We start from the raw sequence: 17,310 nt of genomic DNA on the forward strand, positions 1-17,310 counted from the left end.
CGGTTAGAAAGAAGTAGAGATAGGAGCTATTCTGTTTTCGTGTATCTCGGAGTTGAAGAACAAAAGGTAAACTGTGTTTTTTTCATCGTTTATAGGACATGCATGTGTGTTGAGTTGGTTAGATTCAGGGTCGAACATAATGTGATGTTTTGTGCGTTTTTGAGGTTCTCAAGTGTGATCGCGTGAATCAAAGAGGTATCCACAACAAGATTCATCATACAGAAGAAGATTTAGGTAAGCTTGTGGTGAATTTGAATTCATATAAGTTGAATCTGGTTGTGAAGAGTGTTGATGCTTTGTTGTTCCTCTTTTTAAGTTCTGAAGAGGGTTGTACTGAATCACAGAGGGGGCTGCAGGAAGAGTCATTCTACAGACAGAACATCTGGTAAGCTTCTGGTCTTTTTATTTACATATAGATGTTGTTTGATGTTTCCGAGAGGTAGATAAACATAGAAATAAACCTGAGTTGTTCTTTGAATTGCTTTCCCATGCTGATTAATTTTGCATCCTGTGAATTGTTCTTTCTTTCTTTGATCGCTTATTAGTTTGTTTGCTTGTTTGCTCTATGTATAATCATCATGTTTTCATCTTGTTAAAGCATTCACACATCTCCGATTTGATGTTTCTTTTTGCTGATCAATTCAAAAATGCAATACGTAATTTGAAATCTAAATCATAAAAAGTCCTTTATATTAAAGTCGTGTTTCTTGATGTCTGTCATTTATGGTGTGTCCTTTGTTAGATAGAAACATTAAAACATATACAAACATTAAAACTTCATATAAACAAATCTACAACAAACAACTACTTCCTAAAACAATTAAAAAAAATTAAAAGCAACATTAAAACTTCATCTACTTTCCTCTATTAAAGCTTCCTTTAACTTCGTTTACTTCATAAACTTCATCTCCTTCATATTTTCTCTAACTCTTCTCTCTATGGATTCTCATCAAAGCCAGTCTTCTGGCTTTGTACACCTACTAAACAGTCAACTACCTGACCATGAAAACCCAACTCCGTTTTTGAGTTCTTTACCTAGTCCAGACCTTGGAGGTTCTGCTTCACGTGCACAAAATTGTGAGGACCGTAAGCAAAGGTGCAAGTGGTCAATAGCTGAAGACCTGGTCCTCATCAGTGCATGGTTGAACACCTCCAAGGATCCACTAGTTGGAAATGAGCAAAGAGCAGGAACCTTTTGGAAGAGGATTGCCGCTTATTATAATGCAAGTCCCAAGGTGATTGGTTTGGCTAAGAGAGAGCAAAGCCACTGTAAGCAAAGGTGGGGGAAGATAAATGAGGGTGTCTGTAAGTTCGTGGGTTCATATGACGCTGCAACAAAACAGAGGACCAGTGGTCAGAGTGAAGATGATGTTCTGAAGGCTGCACATGAAATTTTATTTAACGATTACAAGGTGAAGTTCTCATTAGAGCATGCCTGGAGGGAGCTTAGGAATGATCAGAAATGGTGTGGGGCTTATGGAAGTAGTCAACAAAGCTCTGGTTCAAAAAGAAAGAGGGTGGGGGAAGAACAATCTTTTCAGTCATCAGCATCTATGCCCAGTGTCAATGGAGAGGATGAACCAATGGCTAGGCCTATGGGTGTTAAGGCAGCAAAGACGAAGGCTAAAAGGCCAATGGGAGAAGAAGGGAAGAATATGCAAGAGTTGCGGCAAATGTGGGAGATAAAGGCGAAGGACTTAATTATGAAGGATAAGCTTAGCAAGACCAAACTGCTTGACAGTTTGCTTGCAAAAACAGAGCCACTTAGTGAATTAGAAGTGGCACTTAAGAACAAACTGATTACTGAAATGTTGTCAATGTAATCCTTTAAAATATAAGTAGATCAATGTTAGTCAATTAGTAGTCTTTGTGATAAATGTTATCAATCTTGCTTAGAAATATAAGTTGATGTGTAATATAATAATCTTTGTGATCAATGTTATCAGTCTTTTAAATATAAGTAGATGGTTTTACTTTTTTTGTTTTTCAGGGGAACAGAAACCGAAATGGAAGCAAGAAAACCGATTGTTTGTGGCCTCTCAGCAAGAGGAATCATACCGCCTCTCCCACAAGAAGATACAGATGATGATGTTGCGGATAGCACACCAACTGAAGTTGAAGTGGTGGAGATATCAGATGAAGAAGAAGAAGAAGAAGAAGAAGAAGAAGAAGATATGGTGGAGTTGAGCTTTGAAGAATACATGAGAAACATGGGGTACTTGATTAGGGTGGAGGAATCGGTTGAGGACATCGAACCTGAGTTCAGAAGGATGCTGAAAAGGATGGAACAGGAAGAGAAGAAGCTGAGAGAGGAGAAGTTCAAGGTACTGAACTCGGGAATCAAGCTAGAAGTAGGCCAATCTTCTAAGGGTGATGGTAAGAAGAGGAAGAGAAGAAGCTGAGAGAGGAAGGTCACGGACAGGCTCCTGTATGTTGTATTTTGGTTCTTGCAGGTCACGGATTGTATGACATGCATTTTGTATATTTGTGTAGTCACCAGTCACGAGACTCTTGGATTATTTTGTAGGCATGCATTTTGTATGTTTGTGTAGTCACGAGAGTTGGTAGTCTTGTATTATTGGTATGGTAGTCTTGTACTTTTGGTTCTCTTGTTCTATAAATTAAGAACTAATTCTCATTCTACAACACAACTCTTCTTCTCTCATTCAAGAAACACAACTCGTATTCTCTCATTCAAGAAACACAACTCTGCTTCTCTCATTCAAGAAACACAAACTCTTCTTCTCTCCTTTTTTATATTCTCAGTTTGAATCAGTCACATTTTTCAAATTACGCTTGTTCTCCCTTTCTCTATTCTCATTTCAAACAATTCTTGTTCCAAACGTTTAACAAAAAAAAAAAATTCTCTTTCCATATGGCATCTTCTTCACAAAATCCTTTCGAGGGATTGGATGATGAAAAATTGGACGAAAAATTTGATCAATATTTTGACCAACATTTTGATCAAAATTTTGAACAACATTTTGAGCAAAGTTTCGAGAATTTTACCATTAATTATGGTAATCAAGAAGAAGAAAAGAAAAAAAGAAAAAAATGAGCTTACATCGAAAGAAATCGTGAAGAGGGCGATATACGTTTATGGAATGATTATTTCAGTGAAACTCCAACATACCCTGATAATCTATTCCGACGACATTTTAGGATGAATAAGCCATTGTTCATGCATATTGTTGATCGACTCTCCAATGAAGTTGAATTCTTTCGACAAAAGAAAGATGCTCTCGGAAGGCTTAGTCTCTCTCCTCTTCAAAAGTGTACCGCTGCCATTCGTTGTTTGGCATATGGTACTGCGGCTGATACGGTTGACGAATACCTCAGACTCGGTTCATCTACAACTCGGTCATGTTCGGAAAATTTTGTGGATGGAATAATATATTTATTCGGCGATCAGTACCTAAGAAGACCAACACCGGCTGATCTTCAACGTCTACTTCATATTGGTGAGCATCGTGGATTTCCCAGGATGATAGGAAGCATCGATTGTATGCATTGGGAGTGGAAGAATTGTCCCACCGCTTGGAAAGGTCAATATTCACGGGGTTCGGGGAAACCCACAATCGTTTTAGAGGCGGTTGCATCGTATGATCTATGGATATGGCATGCATTTTTTGGACCTCCAGGTACCTTAAATGATATCAATGTTCTTGATCGCTCACCTGTTTTTGATGACATAATAAAAGGCCAAGCTCCGCAAGTCACCTTCTCTGTCAATGGAAGAGAGTATCATATGGCTTACTATCTCACCGACGGTATTTATCCGAAATGAGCAACTTTTATCCAATCAATTTCAATACCACAAGGGCCGAAAGCGGTTTTATTTGCGCAACATCAAGAAGCTGTCCGAAAAGATGTCGAGCGTGCTTTTGGAGTCTTGCAAGCTCGCTTTGCCATTGTTAAAAATCAAGCACTTTTTGGGATAAAGTCAAAATTGGAAAGATTATGAGAGCATGTATCATACTCCATAACATGATGGTAGAAGACGAACGAGATGGATACACTCAATATGATGTTTCAGAGTTCCAACCAGGAGAAGACACCGGAAGTTCACATGTGGATCTCACGTTCTCTACAGATATCCCTACAAATATCGGCAATATGATGGCTGCTCGAACTAGAATTCGTGATAAACAAATGCATCAACAACTGAAAGCTGATTTGGTTGAACATGTATGGCGTAAATTCGGACGTGGTGAAGACAACAACTGAGCTCGGATATTTCTTTCAAATTATTCTCGTTTATTTTACTAATCTTTCTTTTGATGTTCTTTTTAAAAATTAATGTTTTAATATGTTTATTTTAATATGTTTAATTTAATAAATAAATTTTCTCTTTAAAAAATTTAAGTTAAATAATTTTTTTTTCTTAAGAACCCCTAATTAAAAACTTACCATTGGAGTTAACAAAATAGATGTCTCTTAAGATCAAACTCTTAACTATGATTAATTACTAAAAAATTATTAAGAGACCGACTTTGGCTGTAAGGGTTAAACATGCTCTAACAGTTACTTCAAAACAATAAAACATTTATTAAAACTTTGAAACAAAACAAAACATACAATACAATCTTTGTAAAAGTGGTGTAAGGAGACACTCCGATACTAGGTCACAATCTTGTGACAACAAGACCGAACAGTAACAAACGGAAACGAGTAGTCCTCAAAAAAACCAAATCAAATAAAAAAACATACTGAAATTCTCTCTGAACAAAGATCTAATACAAAGTCACATCATAGATATACTAATAGAGTTATAGGTAACATCGAAACCACCAAAATTAAATAGAAATGAAGAATACAACAGTTTTGCCACCAAACTATCGTAGTACATGCCCATCGTTCTTGCTCCGCCTTGAAGCTTTAAGAGCAAAAATAAAGAGCCTTAATTCTTCAGTATTGTGGTCTTTTAATTTGCAGTTTTTTTGTATTAGTAAAACTAACATCTCTTCTTCCATGGGATGAGTCTTGCCCTATTATCACAAGAGAATGCAACGGTGCTCACAAATTAACACTCTCGAGTAGCTTTAATTATCGTCCCTTCGGTGTTTTTCTTTTCACCTTTATTGCTTCTTTGTTTTATATTTATGTCCATGTATGTGGGAACGGTGTAGATAAATCTAGAGTATTTGCATCTCCTACCAAAACATTTCTTCATAATTAGTAATATACCTATATACACTATCTTGCACTGTTCGTAAAATTTTAATGACAGTGTTACTCCTATTCCTAATCTACTACTACATTTCTTCCAAGATCGTTCATATCTTCTACAAAAACTCTATTTAGTTTTCACGTGTAAAAGAATCTACTTTTTTCCCCCAAATCTTTCAGAAGCTATGCGAACCCATTTTTTTCCGACCTTACATGAAATTCGAGGTTCATCTTTTCTTCATCAAGACCAAAAGATCACTTTTCTGATTTAGCTAGAGAAAGGCCCGGCTCAAAGTGTTGGTAGGCCCTGTGCTATATATATGAAATGACTCAGAGATCGATAAAATTTTTGTTTGAAATAATGCTAACATTAAAAAAACAATGATACTGAATTTGTGAGTTAAATAATATTAAATAGCTTAAACTCACGTGTTTGTGGTTTCATATTCCAATGCCACATATATTTTTTTTCTAGAATTCACGTATATTTGTTGGATAATAACAGTTTTTGAAAAAAAATGGACCCTGAATTTTAATGAAATTGTGGTAAAAGAAATTAGGACCATGTGCTACTGCACCTCTAGCACACCCTCAAAGCCGGCATTGGCTAGAGATGATTCGCCCACCATATTTTTTGTCACCCTCATCTCTCCACCACCGTTCATTTTATATGGAAGACGGTAACATCTAATCAGGGGAAAAAGATAAAAAAAATTCTCTCTGTTTTAGAGGTTTTTTCTCTGTAATATACGATGTTTGTTTCTGTATTGAATTGTATATGTAAGTATTTCATGGTGTTATGCAGCCCAGCACTGGTCTTGACTTTCTAAGTAAACCACTACATTAAAGATGGTTCATTGAAATAAAGGCCGATATTTGTTAATAATATAGAAGGCCGGAAGCCAATGCTTCGGTGGCTTCCCCTCAAGGCCGGTACTAGTGTTATGAATTCTGTATATAGTGAAAGGAAGAAAGGGGGAAGATAATCCGTCTCAAGTGAAAGAATATTAATAACTAAATCTTGTAATTGGGAATTCAATATTTAAATTGGTAAATCAACGCCTAACTAGATCTGTTTTTTATATATTTAGAGACAACCTTTACATAAATATAAGGGTGTTGATTTCCTCCTAAGATTTTGATGATGTCAACAAGAGTCCAAATCGATCCGGGTAGCGTCTTGGAATTTTTTTTTTTGCCAAGTCGAAAGATGCCAATGAAGATGAAGACACACCATAGAATTAATCTGAGAAAAATAAGCATGATCCCTGGTCATGCAAGGGAAACTGATACGGAAGCTAAGGTAAATAGTTCCAGAACTTTATACGCTAATCCCGTTATCGAAATATTATTTGGATAACCTTTTTGAGTAACTGCTACTTTTAGCTCTAACCGTACTATGTAGGCACAAGTTAAATGCATTATATGAGGCGATGAAATATCCGAAATGGTTTGGTCTGACGAGGAGAAAGGACTTTAAGGTGGACTACTTGCTCAAACTGATTAGCAAAGAGAACATGTTCTCGACCAAGGAGGATGTTTGTATTACAATAACAAGTGAATAATGTGTTAGCAATACAAATATAAAACTAGCCGTCCACAGCCTAAGTTAAAACAATCTTAGTAATAATGCGTCATTTTGATGTCTAACCAATATTATTCTGAGCTAATGCTAGTTTTAGCTGTGCTTTGCATGTTTTATCCGGTTAATAACATTTTCACGTACTTTATATTTCATTTTGTTGAAGCTAATATTATGTTTAAAAATACAAGTAAAGTTTTTAGCCGGCTATACACAATCATGTAGTATAACATTTTCAATTATTTGTTTGTCTAATATAATTTACAAATGATATTTCTAATTTTGATTAACTGACTTATAACCAGCATGTCTTATATTAAGTCATTACCTAAATTTATATTGATACACTACTATTATATTTCATACAAGGTTATGAATTAAAATATATATCTTTTGTTGCATAATAACAAGTAAATAATATGTTAGCAATGCAAATACAAAGTTAGCCGTCCACGTTTTGTATTAACCGATGATATCGTTTGTATGCAAGTTTTTTAATTCACGCATGTGTCTTTGATCAACACCACCAAAGAAGTTGCCTGAATTAAATCTACCAAAAACTAGCAATGATAATCATTGATCTAAGTTTATATAAACACCTTTAGATAAAAGCTCAAATCTGATGTCTATCACACCAGAAAAGATAAGCCGCAGACGATTACCTACAAACACTCATCAATTATTTATAATATAAAAAAACACTCATCGAATCTCCACTTAATCAGTCCATTTTGTTAAAGCATCTCGTTTGAAGGAAAAAAAAGAAAGATGGAGTTTTACTTTAAACCTGGAAGAAATTATTAAGAAGAAAAATGTGTGAGAGAGCTCATCGATAATGGAAAGAGAATGTTTTTACCGTTTGCTCTACAAAAGCTACTGTTTCAATTACAAAATCTAGATAAATACAACAAATCTTTAATAAATCTTTATGTAGGTGTACAAAGGTAATTTCATCTATCTTTATGCTAAAGAAAATTTCACTTTTCACTGTTGCATGTATTCACCTAATTACTTTTTTTTTATGGGTTTTGAGCGAATTAGCTCATATTACTATTAGCCTTGTGACGACGCCGTTTCATTTTATGTAAACGAAGTCGTTTCATTTTATGGTAAACGACGCCGTATCTAGTTTCTTCTCTCCGCGAGTCGGGCGATTTCCGATTCAAAAACAATCAAGCCCTAAATCCTCGCTTCACCGTCTCTGCTCTTACTCAATTCGTCTGCTTCTGGGTTTATCCAGGAACCACCAACTAATCCTTCCTTCGTTTCGCGTGAGACGACGGTAAGAATCGATATTGAAACTGGGCATGTACTTTTATCTGTGCACATAGGGATTGCATGTTTGATCTTAGTCTCTAAGCGATTTGGTTGTGGATAGTGTTGTTACTCTCTGGGTTTTGATCTATGGATCTTTGTTTTAGATGTAAAGTTATGTCAATGCTGAAAAGTTTCAAACTTTGACAATAATAACTATGTTTCCTTTTTGCCTCAACGGATTGTTCTGTGTTGTTATTTAAACTCAGGAGGAGCATCAAAAGGTGAGCTCGTGTTATAGTTCTTGAAACCCAAGAATCCATAGGGGCAATGAAGATTGCTATTGAAGGTTGTATGCATGGAGACCTTGACAATGTGTACAAGACAATCCAACACCATAAACAGATTCACAACACTAAAGTCGATCTCCTCCTCTGCTGCGGCGATTTCCAGGTTAACTCTATGAATAGAATACTATTTGTTTTCTGCTTTCTTAGTGGCTGTGAGAAATGAGAAAGACATGGATAGCCTTAGCGTGCCTATAAAATACAGAGAGGTGAAGTCCTTCTGGAAGTACTACTCCGGCCAAGAAGTTGCCCCGGTTCCCACCATTTTCATCGGCGGGAATCACGAGGCTTCCAACTACTTGTGGGAGCTGTAAGTTGTCTACTAACCTTTTACTCGGTCTTGATTAGGATCCTGAAGCTGAAGAATGTGTTCTTGATGATTACTGGTTGTTGTTGTTGCTGCTCTAGCCTCTAGGTACTATGGTGGCTGGGCTGCCACCAATATCTACTTTCTAGGTTATGCCGGGGCTGTGAAGTACTGTAATCTGCGAATTGGAGGCCTTTCTGGTATTTACAATGGCCAAGATTACCGTTCAGGTTAGTCTCTCAGATCAAGAACCATAGTCCAGTTCTTGAAATACAAAAAAAAAGAAAACGGATTTCTGAGTTGTGTCTCTATTGTGAGTAGGACACTTTGAGCGGCCGCCATATAACAAGAACACCATCCGATCGGTCTACCATGTTCGTGAGTATGATGTCCACAAGTTGATGCAGCTTGAAGAGCCGCTTGATATATTCCTCTCACACGACTGGCCTGTTGGAATCACTGATTATGGAGACTCGAAAGTACTTCTTATTCAGCAAAAGCCTTACTTCCAAGAAGAGGTAAACGTGAAGTTATTGGGAAAATGTTTTGGTTTGAAGTGATTGGAGTTAATCGGACCAAATCTGTAATAGATCGAGACGAGAACTCTTGGAAGTAAACCAGCGGCTCTACTGCTAGAAAAACTAAAGCCACGGTATTGGTTCTCAGCTCACTTACACTGCAAATTCGCTGCTTCTATTCAACACGGGAGTGATGGCTCAGTGACAAAGTTTCTTGCCTTGGATAAATGCGCTCCAGGGAAAAATTTTCTACAGGTTCTTCATCTCTCTCTCCTCTCCAGCTTAAGCTTTGTTCTTTTCAAGCAAACGAATATCTTATAACTTTTTAGGATGTTTGTTAGATCATTGAAGTCGAGTCAGAGCCTGGAGCTGTTGAAATTCTATACGACGAAGAGTGGCTAGCAATAACACGAAAGTTCAATTCTGTTTTCCCACTAACACAGCGACGCGCTAATTTCAGGTGTACCATCTTAAGCAAGCTACTTACTAAGACATGTTTATATCTCTCCCATTCATTTTTTCCACTCACTTACGTACTGTTTTTGCGAAAATAGCTCTGCTGCAATGAATATAGAAGAGAGCCGCGAGTGGGTGAGGAAGAAGCTAGAGGAAAGGCAATTTAAACCTTTTGAGTTTGTAAAGACAGTCCCTGCATATAACCCATCACAGCGTGTCTTTGATTCCATACCTGGTAAGTTAAATGCACTGGATATATTAGAGGATTATGTATAGTTGGTGAATAACCGATGAGATCTGCTAGGATGTAAAATAAACAAAATAATTGGTTAACATGTGTTTTCGTGTGGAATTATGCAGATATCCCGCAGAATCCCCAGACACTGTCTTTGTTAGAGCTCCTTGGTCTTCCTTATCTCCTTGATTCGTCGCCAGTAACAGGGGAAAGAACCGCGATCCCTGCTTCACCGGCTCTTCCATCTGGTAATGATTTTGGCTTTCTTGATTTATTCTGTGAAGTTGTTCATTGACTCATTCTATCTGATTGTAATGAAACTGCATCAAGCACCAATGACAGAGATACCTTTAGTGCAAATTAAACATGTATGGTTGTGTATTGCAGACTTTCAAACGTATGATAGTGAAGAAATCCCAATCGATGATATTGATGATTTGGAAGAGATAGCAGAAGCAAAAGCCGACGACCCTACAAGAGAATAGGAGGCATGAATCATATCTCCATTCCAATGGTCAGAACCTTTCTCTTGGTAATTTATGCTTTTTGCTTAATCGTCAATTTTGGAAACAGCCACATTAGTGGGGATTTTGTGATTAGAAAACGAGGTTTTTGTTCCTACAAATGAATCATAAAATGTCTAACATATGCAGTTAGTTATGTTTTCGAGAAAGCTGAGCACTTTTGTCTTTCTTCCTGAAGTACATTGGCTTGGGAAGTTACTATCCGAGGAGGGTGATGGAAGAAGTGGATAAAACAACTGGAAGAAGAGAAATTCCAAAAGGCAAAATCATCTTGGTGAGGAAGAGAAATAGGAAAAAGAGTATTATTATGAGACCATTGAGGACTTGATCGATGTGATGAAAGTTGTTGCCCCCTTCGAACCATGAGCAAGAATGAAACCTGATTTTCTTTATCTTTTTTTTTTTTTTTTTTTTTTGTTATTAGTTATATTTTGTCTGTAGTCTTTTTGTTCATTAGATTTGGAGTTTTGGTTGCTTCTAAATTTCATAGCACAGTAAGTACAATTTAGCTTGCTAACTAAAGAGTATCTTCAACTCTATTTTATATTCGAAAATGAAGTGTAGTTCGACTTCTTATGTGATCAAAGAAAATAAATAAATTCAAAATTTAAGCTTCATATTGAAGATGCGCTGACTCGAATAACATGGCAGCACAAAACTAAAATTATTGACACTTTGGCTTATGGGTACTCTGTAAGGTTATTTGATGAATCGCTAAGCGGTAAGGCTAACCGTGGATCCTAATCTGCATGAAAGACACGTGTCATGATCCTAGTGAAATGGCGGTCTGATTCATCCTGGCTTCGTTTCACGGTAAAGTGGGTATAAAAGAAGCAACGAAGAAGAAGGGAATAATAATAACCATCTTTCTAGGCCCACGAGGTACCGACAAAAATCATTATTGTTAGTAGTTAGTACTGATTTTTATATAAAAGATTAATTAGATTAACCAGATTTAAATAAAAAGGGCTTACCTGTTTACTCTGTCATTTATTATTGATATCTTTTCGTCGTCTCCAGTTTGTCAAACGGAAAGGACAGAGCGATTGGTGGATCCCTAAATCTTGTCGGGCTCTTAATCTACAAATCTCGCTGTGATTATTTGAAAACAACTTCCTTCTTCTTCTGGTAAGCTCTAACAACTCCTTCTCCTCATTTCGTCAGTTTCTCTCTCGATCTGATCTCGAATCCATTTATTCACATTAGTTTTTGGCTTTATAGTTAAGCAGGTCATTTTGAACTGGTGAGCATTTGGTGATAGATTCTGTCCTGTGTATTGACATGTTCTCCGACGTCGTTTTTAGGTGTTTGAACAAGGGTGTTTGGGAGGGTACTATGGGATATCTGAATTCTGTGTTGTCATCTTCGAGCCAGGTTCACGCCGACGATGGACCTGTTAGCGGCGGCGGCCTCAGGTTCACTCTCCTCCTTTTTTTTTTGCCCCAGCTTCACCATGTCTGTTGTTTTGCTCTTTGTTTGAACCGAAAATAGTGTTTTTGTCGGATTCATACAATGAAGAATTTAAAAAATAGATTTCTTAAATTCCTGAGGCTTAACCGAGAAAAGTCTCGATCTTTTCGTCACACCGCTTATTGCCGAGAAGGACGTTCGTTCTTCTATCATCATTGGGCTTGTTGGTTCAACGATCGTGACTGAAGCTTGAACCGGGGAGTTCAATTACAAGCCAAGATAAGAGCTGTGTTTGAGTGTCCAGCTCGGGCTCCTTGGTGTTGGCGGAGCTTAAAGACGTCGCCACCGATGGAGCATAGGAGGCCGAGCTTCTTTGTCGGCAGCGTCTCACTGATCACTATTTCAAAAAAATAGTGCTCGGGATGAAGCTTAAAGACGTTGTCACTGACGGAACCTGCAGACCGATCATGAAAGGATAGCTACAGATCGAGAAGAGTTTATCTCCTCGTCACACTACTTTGCCGAGAAGAATCAACATGTTTGCTTAGTGATCGTCGGAGAAGCACCACTGTTGAATGAGTTCCTCATCTTCAAGAACGAGGTGCCGAGATAAAGACTTGAGCTTTGCCAAGATAAAGTCTCGAGAATTGATCGTTGGAGAAGCACCCACTGAAGTCAATTCGTTGAGGTGGTGATGCCTCAACAACCGCGATTGATTATTTGAGGATGAGTTGTTGCTAGTTGTTGGTGTAGATGATCATGAGCTGAGCTAGTTTGTTCGCCATTGTTTCGGTACCAAAGCTGATATCTTTATCCAATCGAAAGCAAGCTACGGATTGAGATCAGCGTGGTGAGACGAAGACAAGCCTCTGGATGGGTGGCGAGTTCTCGACCCCTCGGTGAGATCGGGGATCTCAAGTCAAACTGATGCTTTGTCTGAACGGAAAGCTCAAGCTCGATGCTCTCCACCGACGAGCTCTTCTTGGACAAGAAGCTCGTGCCTTTGAAGTTCTGATCTGGAGATGAGGAGCTCTGGATCGGGACTTTTGCGCAGAAGCGGGGGAGATGCCGTCAACTTCACTGGCGGATCGAGACGGAAGCTTCACCGGCAGATCGAGGAAGAAGAAAGAATCGATTTTGGATTTTTTTTTTTTTTTAACCAGATCTCGATCCTCTCAAATTTGATATGCTTTGAAGATAGTTTTCCTTAGCCCCCTCCTTCTAGCGCCAACTGTTTGATCCAAAAACGGTGTTTGTGCTGGTGATGTTTGTTGGAATCATACAATAAAAAATCTAAGGATAATGATTAGATTCTTGAGGTTTAGGAGAAATTTTGAAAGAATCAAATGGGAAATGAACATCAAAAAGAGTTTATTGATCAAAGATTGTATTACAAGAATGGTTTCTAGTGTAAAGTAATCTAAGAATCCATAAAGTATAAAACGGAGAAGAGAAGATCCTTTCTAAGAAGGAGGTAGCTTCTTATTTATAGAAAAAGGTGTATAGGATTTTCTAACAAAGTGGGTCTAATTCATTGTCTTAATGAACCTTGAGTGAGGATGTAAATCCACCCCCAACACTCTTCTAGATGAGAAGATATGATAGATTTACTTGGAAATTGGAATTATAAGATGTGTGATTATATATATATGTTAAGGCGTAATCATCGTTCCTAGACTACTTATAAATTGTTTTTCGTTTCATATATGAAGGCTTTGACCGTAGATGCTGTCAGTTTATATAGCGTTATAATGTTTAAAAAAAAAAAAAAAACTTCTTGTTATGTGCAGTCAGAACGGGAAGTTCAGCTATGGATACGCAAGCTCTCCTGGTAAAAGATCTTCTATGGAGGACTTCTATGAGACTCGAATCGATGGCGTTCATGGCGAAATTGTTGGTCTTTTTGGTGTCTTTGATGGTACTATATCCATCGTTCTCTCCCTCCCTCTCCAGTACTACTTTAAAAGTTTCTAATATCATGTAGGAAGCGTATGTATATTGTAAATTGGATATTTAGTAAGATTGGCTTTCGCATGATACATGAGAACAATAACTCGTTGATATCTACTGAACTAGTAACTATGATATTGTTTGCTTACCTTTTTACACGGTAAGGTGTTGAAGAGGCCATGTAGCTAATGTTTTTATGTGCAGGACATGGAGGTGCACGTGCTGCTGAGTATGTGAAGCAAAATCTATTCAGTAATCTGATCAGGCATCCAAAGTTCATCTCTGACACTACTGCAGCAATAGGTTTGTTTTCTCTTTTTAATCTTGTCAACCAGATGGTTCGTTAATTAGAGATCCCCAGCAAGGTGCCTTGCCTTGTTTACCCTTCCGATTTTTTTTTTATTTGCTTGCTTCTTATTTCAGCTGATGCATACAACCAAACGGACTCGGAGTTTCTTAAATCAGAAAATAGTCAGAACAGAGATGCTGGTTCAACGGCCTCAACAGCCATCTTAGTTGGTGACCGTTTACTTGTTGCAAATGTAGGGGACTCTAGAGCCGTCATATGCAGAGGTGGCAATGGTAATGATTCTTTTCCAAATCTTTGTATCTTTTTCTTGAGTGGAGATTAGAAGACGTTTGTAGGTGATATAGCACTCTTGTAGATGAAATTTGCAGTTTGTCGTAAACAATGCATCGTTGAGGAGGAAGTTGTGAATGTTCGTCGTGTCTGCTAATAATATATTTCTTTTTTTGGTTTGTCAAAGCTATTGCTGTATCCCGAGATCACAAGCCTGATCAAAGTGATGAGCGCCAACGAATTGAAGACGCGGGAGGATTTGTCATGTGGGCTGGTGAGAAAACGTTTAATGAAAACCTTTTCTTCAAACATGCGTTTATATCGTCTACTTAATTGGTGTTATGCTAAAAGGAACATGGAGAGTTGGAGGAGTTCTTGCGGTTTCTCGTGCATTTGGCGATAGGTTATTGAAGCAGTATGTCGTTGCTGATCCGGAGATACAGGTATTGGCTTTGTACCATAATCTCCTAGCGACCCTTTGCTACTAATAACTTATCTTTTGTGTGAATAAACTCAACTGTGGGGGCAAAGGAGTGACTATTTGTGTTATTTCATGCCCACATTGTATACTATTTTATACTGACTTCACCTATCCTGTCTTCGTTCACTCATGAACATATATGAAAATTTCAGGAGGAAAAAGTTGATAGCTCTCTCGAGTTTCTCATTCTTGCGAGTGATGGTCTCTGGGATGTTGTATCTAACGAGGTAGGAAGTACCGTTTGCTTTCTATCCTAACCTTTCAAAAAATCGACTTGAAAACCAATCTCTGTTCAAATCTTATCTTATCCTCAGGAAGCTGTTGGCATGGTCAAGTTGATAGAAGATCCCGAGGAAGGTGCAAAGAGACTGATGACCGAAGCTTACCAAAGAGGAAGTGCAGACAACATAACTTGTGTCGTTGTACGTTTCTTCTCAGACCAGACAGGAGCAGTAGGTACCAGCAGCAACAGTATCCCAATCGATCACGGTATTATACCAGACAGAAGCTCCAGTGACCCATCAACCTAGTTCTAACATTGGTTACGTACCTTTGGGTTTCTCATTTACTCAAAGAAACAAATGGATCTGGAAGGTTATATAAGATCGAGAATATATATAGACAAAACTCTTATGCACGAACGTTGTTTTTCTTGTCTCGTGTCACTTTTGTTGTTGTTATACATTGGTTACTTGGCTATGTAAAGAAACATATCTGTGGATTTAAGTTTCATCTCCAAAATGGATTTGCAACATTGGTATAAGTGAACTATTATTATTCCAATAAAGATTATCTCTGCATAATAGAACTAGAAAATGAATTGTATGTTATAACATTCTTAACTACCTCATTTCGCTGCGACAGCTCCTGCAAACTGTTGTACTCGATGTAGTTACCTCCACCGACCATGAAAACTATGGCTTCTCTGAACGGTTCATTCACATGGCTACAACCACTAGATCCTGTCTTTGAAGCTTTTGGATCCAGCATAATGTATGGATCGGTTTCTAAGTTCGGTTGTCCCTTGGCCAAGGCTTCAACGGTCCGGGCCACAGCCAGCTGCTGATTACTTGATAAGAGATTCTTGACTCCTGCAGTGACTGCGCTAATCGAGTGATCATAGAGCTTCTCAGCCCAGTCAACAACGTTGCTGCTGCTCGCTGAGTCTGCCGAGGCTGTTGAAGAGAGGTTAAGCGACTTGATTTTTTTTACGTACTGAAACGCTCTTGTATCAACCTCTGCTTTACGCAAAGCCGCTTCCACGGCTTCAGTCTCTGTCTGGTTTATGGTTTCTAAGGATAGTAGTAGGTACATGATGGCAAACCTCAACTTGTCCATCTTCGTTCGTACCTTTCTCATTCAAAACAGCTAAAACTTTGATAATGTCTATGCTGCCTCCTTTCATCATCTCATTCTCTTCCTCAGTGAACACATCCAGAGACCGCTCCTTGATCTCTCCCAAGAGATTTGTCGCGATGTTGGTGTGCTTGTCAATCATCTCCTTTCTCGCTTTCATCTCCGGAAGTGAGTTCACAGCATTCATCAGATGCTTTGTGTGTTCCCAATCAAATCAGTCTCATAAGCGCCAGTTCTCATCATGTTTATCTCTTCCAAGTCTTTCTTGTACTTGTTCAACTGAGTTTCAATCTCCTCAGCGACTTGTGGGAACTCTAGAGAACCATTTGCCAACCAGAACGGGTCTGAACCATCCAGCTTCTTCAGGCCAAGAACATCGTGGACAAGAGGCTTGTATCTGAAATCATGCCGAACCCCAACAGAGAGTTCAAAGTTTCCATCGAAAATGCACAACAAAGTACTGGTCATGCACCTTTGCGAGTCTTGCAACGGAACCTGAACTAAGAGTCTGGGAAGCGAGGCTGTGGAGGAGCGGGCGAGGGATAGAAGACGAGAAGTTCAGGTGAAAGTGAACGTAGGGAGATATTGTGGAAGCATCTGCTGTGATTTTCTGGATGTTGGATTCAGTAGGTTGAACAAAGTAGACGGCTACATCAGGAACATCATCTCTTTCTGTCCTATTGGTGAGCAACTTCTTATCAATGGGAGAGTTGAGTGTAACTCCATGCCTGAGAAGATCCTTCACTGACATCAAAGGATCGATAATCTTCTTGCAGAAATCGTCGTAGATCAACATCTTGTAACAATGCCCGTTTGGATTAAGAGGTTGGTTCAGGTTCAGCATCCTGATTATACACTCTGCAATCAGGGGAGATCATAAATCAAGAATCAACGAATAAAGAAAGACAATCGACAGAGATATGATCCATATCGCACCATTATGTTATGTATATGGAGATTTGAGACTTGCCAGACTGTTTATGGCGGAGATTGAGAGCCATGGGAGGTGTAACTTCTAAACTCTTCTTGTGAAATTGAATCCTCCTCTTCTCGCTCAGTTGTTCTTTATATATACCCTTTGGTCTAGATGTGGACATGAATCTAATATTTTTTTTTTTATTATTGACAATATTTTATTAAT

General features: G+C 38.2%; 2 protein-coding genes and 1 pseudogene across 2 annotated transcripts; 2 read left to right on the forward strand and 1 right to left on the reverse strand.

Annotated features, from left to right (window-relative positions):
- The first annotated feature begins 8,335 nt into the window (after positions 1 to 8,335).
- On the forward strand, positions 8,336 to 11,011 carry LOC106386230 (lariat debranching enzyme). Its single transcript, XM_048750446.1, has 10 exons — positions 8,336 to 8,457; positions 8,504 to 8,662; positions 8,768 to 8,889; positions 8,981 to 9,177; positions 9,250 to 9,432; positions 9,519 to 9,637; positions 9,732 to 9,868; positions 9,994 to 10,116; positions 10,256 to 10,382; positions 10,571 to 11,011. Exons 1-9 carry the CDS (start codon positions 8,336 to 8,338, stop codon positions 10,351 to 10,353), a joined length of 1,260 nt encoding a protein of 419 aa, XP_048606403.1. The 3' UTR covers positions 10,354 to 10,382; positions 10,571 to 11,011.
- Positions 11,012 to 11,673: 662 nt separating this feature from the next.
- Positions 11,674 to 15,567, forward strand: LOC106424194 (probable protein phosphatase 2C 59). Its single transcript, XM_048750445.1, has 8 exons — positions 11,674 to 11,807; positions 13,593 to 13,720; positions 13,957 to 14,055; positions 14,176 to 14,334; positions 14,520 to 14,606; positions 14,684 to 14,775; positions 14,966 to 15,040; positions 15,128 to 15,567. Exons 1-8 carry the CDS (start codon positions 11,674 to 11,676, stop codon positions 15,341 to 15,343), a joined length of 990 nt encoding a protein of 329 aa, XP_048606402.1. The 3' UTR covers positions 15,344 to 15,567.
- A 35-nt stretch (positions 15,568 to 15,602) lies between these two features.
- Positions 15,603 to 17,170, reverse strand: LOC106384795 (annotated as a pseudogene).
- Positions 17,171 to 17,310: the final 140 nt, after the last annotated feature.

The sequence above is a fragment of the Brassica napus genome, chromosome C3 (assembly GCF_020379485.1).
Source record: "Brassica napus cultivar Da-Ae chromosome C3, Da-Ae, whole genome shotgun sequence".
Taxonomy (NCBI): domain Eukaryota; kingdom Viridiplantae; phylum Streptophyta; class Magnoliopsida; order Brassicales; family Brassicaceae; genus Brassica; species Brassica napus.

Bases quoted from the DNA above. Each gene is read 5' to 3' on its own strand.
- LOC106386230 (XM_048750446.1), top strand. From the start codon at position 8,336: ATGAAGATTGCTATTGAAGGTTGTATGCATGGAGACCTTGACAATGTG. The intron at 8,458-8,503 runs GGTTAACTCTAT...TGCTTTCTTAGT, and splicing joins CTCTGCTGCGGCGATTTCCA to GGCTGTGAGAAATGAGAAAG. The intron at 9,869-9,993 runs GTAAGTTAAATG...GGAATTATGCAG, and splicing joins TGTCTTTGATTCCATACCTG to ATATCCCGCAGAATCCCCAG.
- LOC106424194 (XM_048750445.1), top strand. From the start codon at position 11,674: ATGTTCTCCGACGTCGTTTTTAGGTGTTTGAACAAGGGTGTTTGGGAG. The intron at 14,056-14,175 runs GTTTGTTTTCTC...TTCTTATTTCAG, and splicing joins TGACACTACTGCAGCAATAG to CTGATGCATACAACCAAACG. The intron at 14,607-14,683 runs GTGAGAAAACGT...TTATGCTAAAAG, and splicing joins AGGATTTGTCATGTGGGCTG to GAACATGGAGAGTTGGAGGA.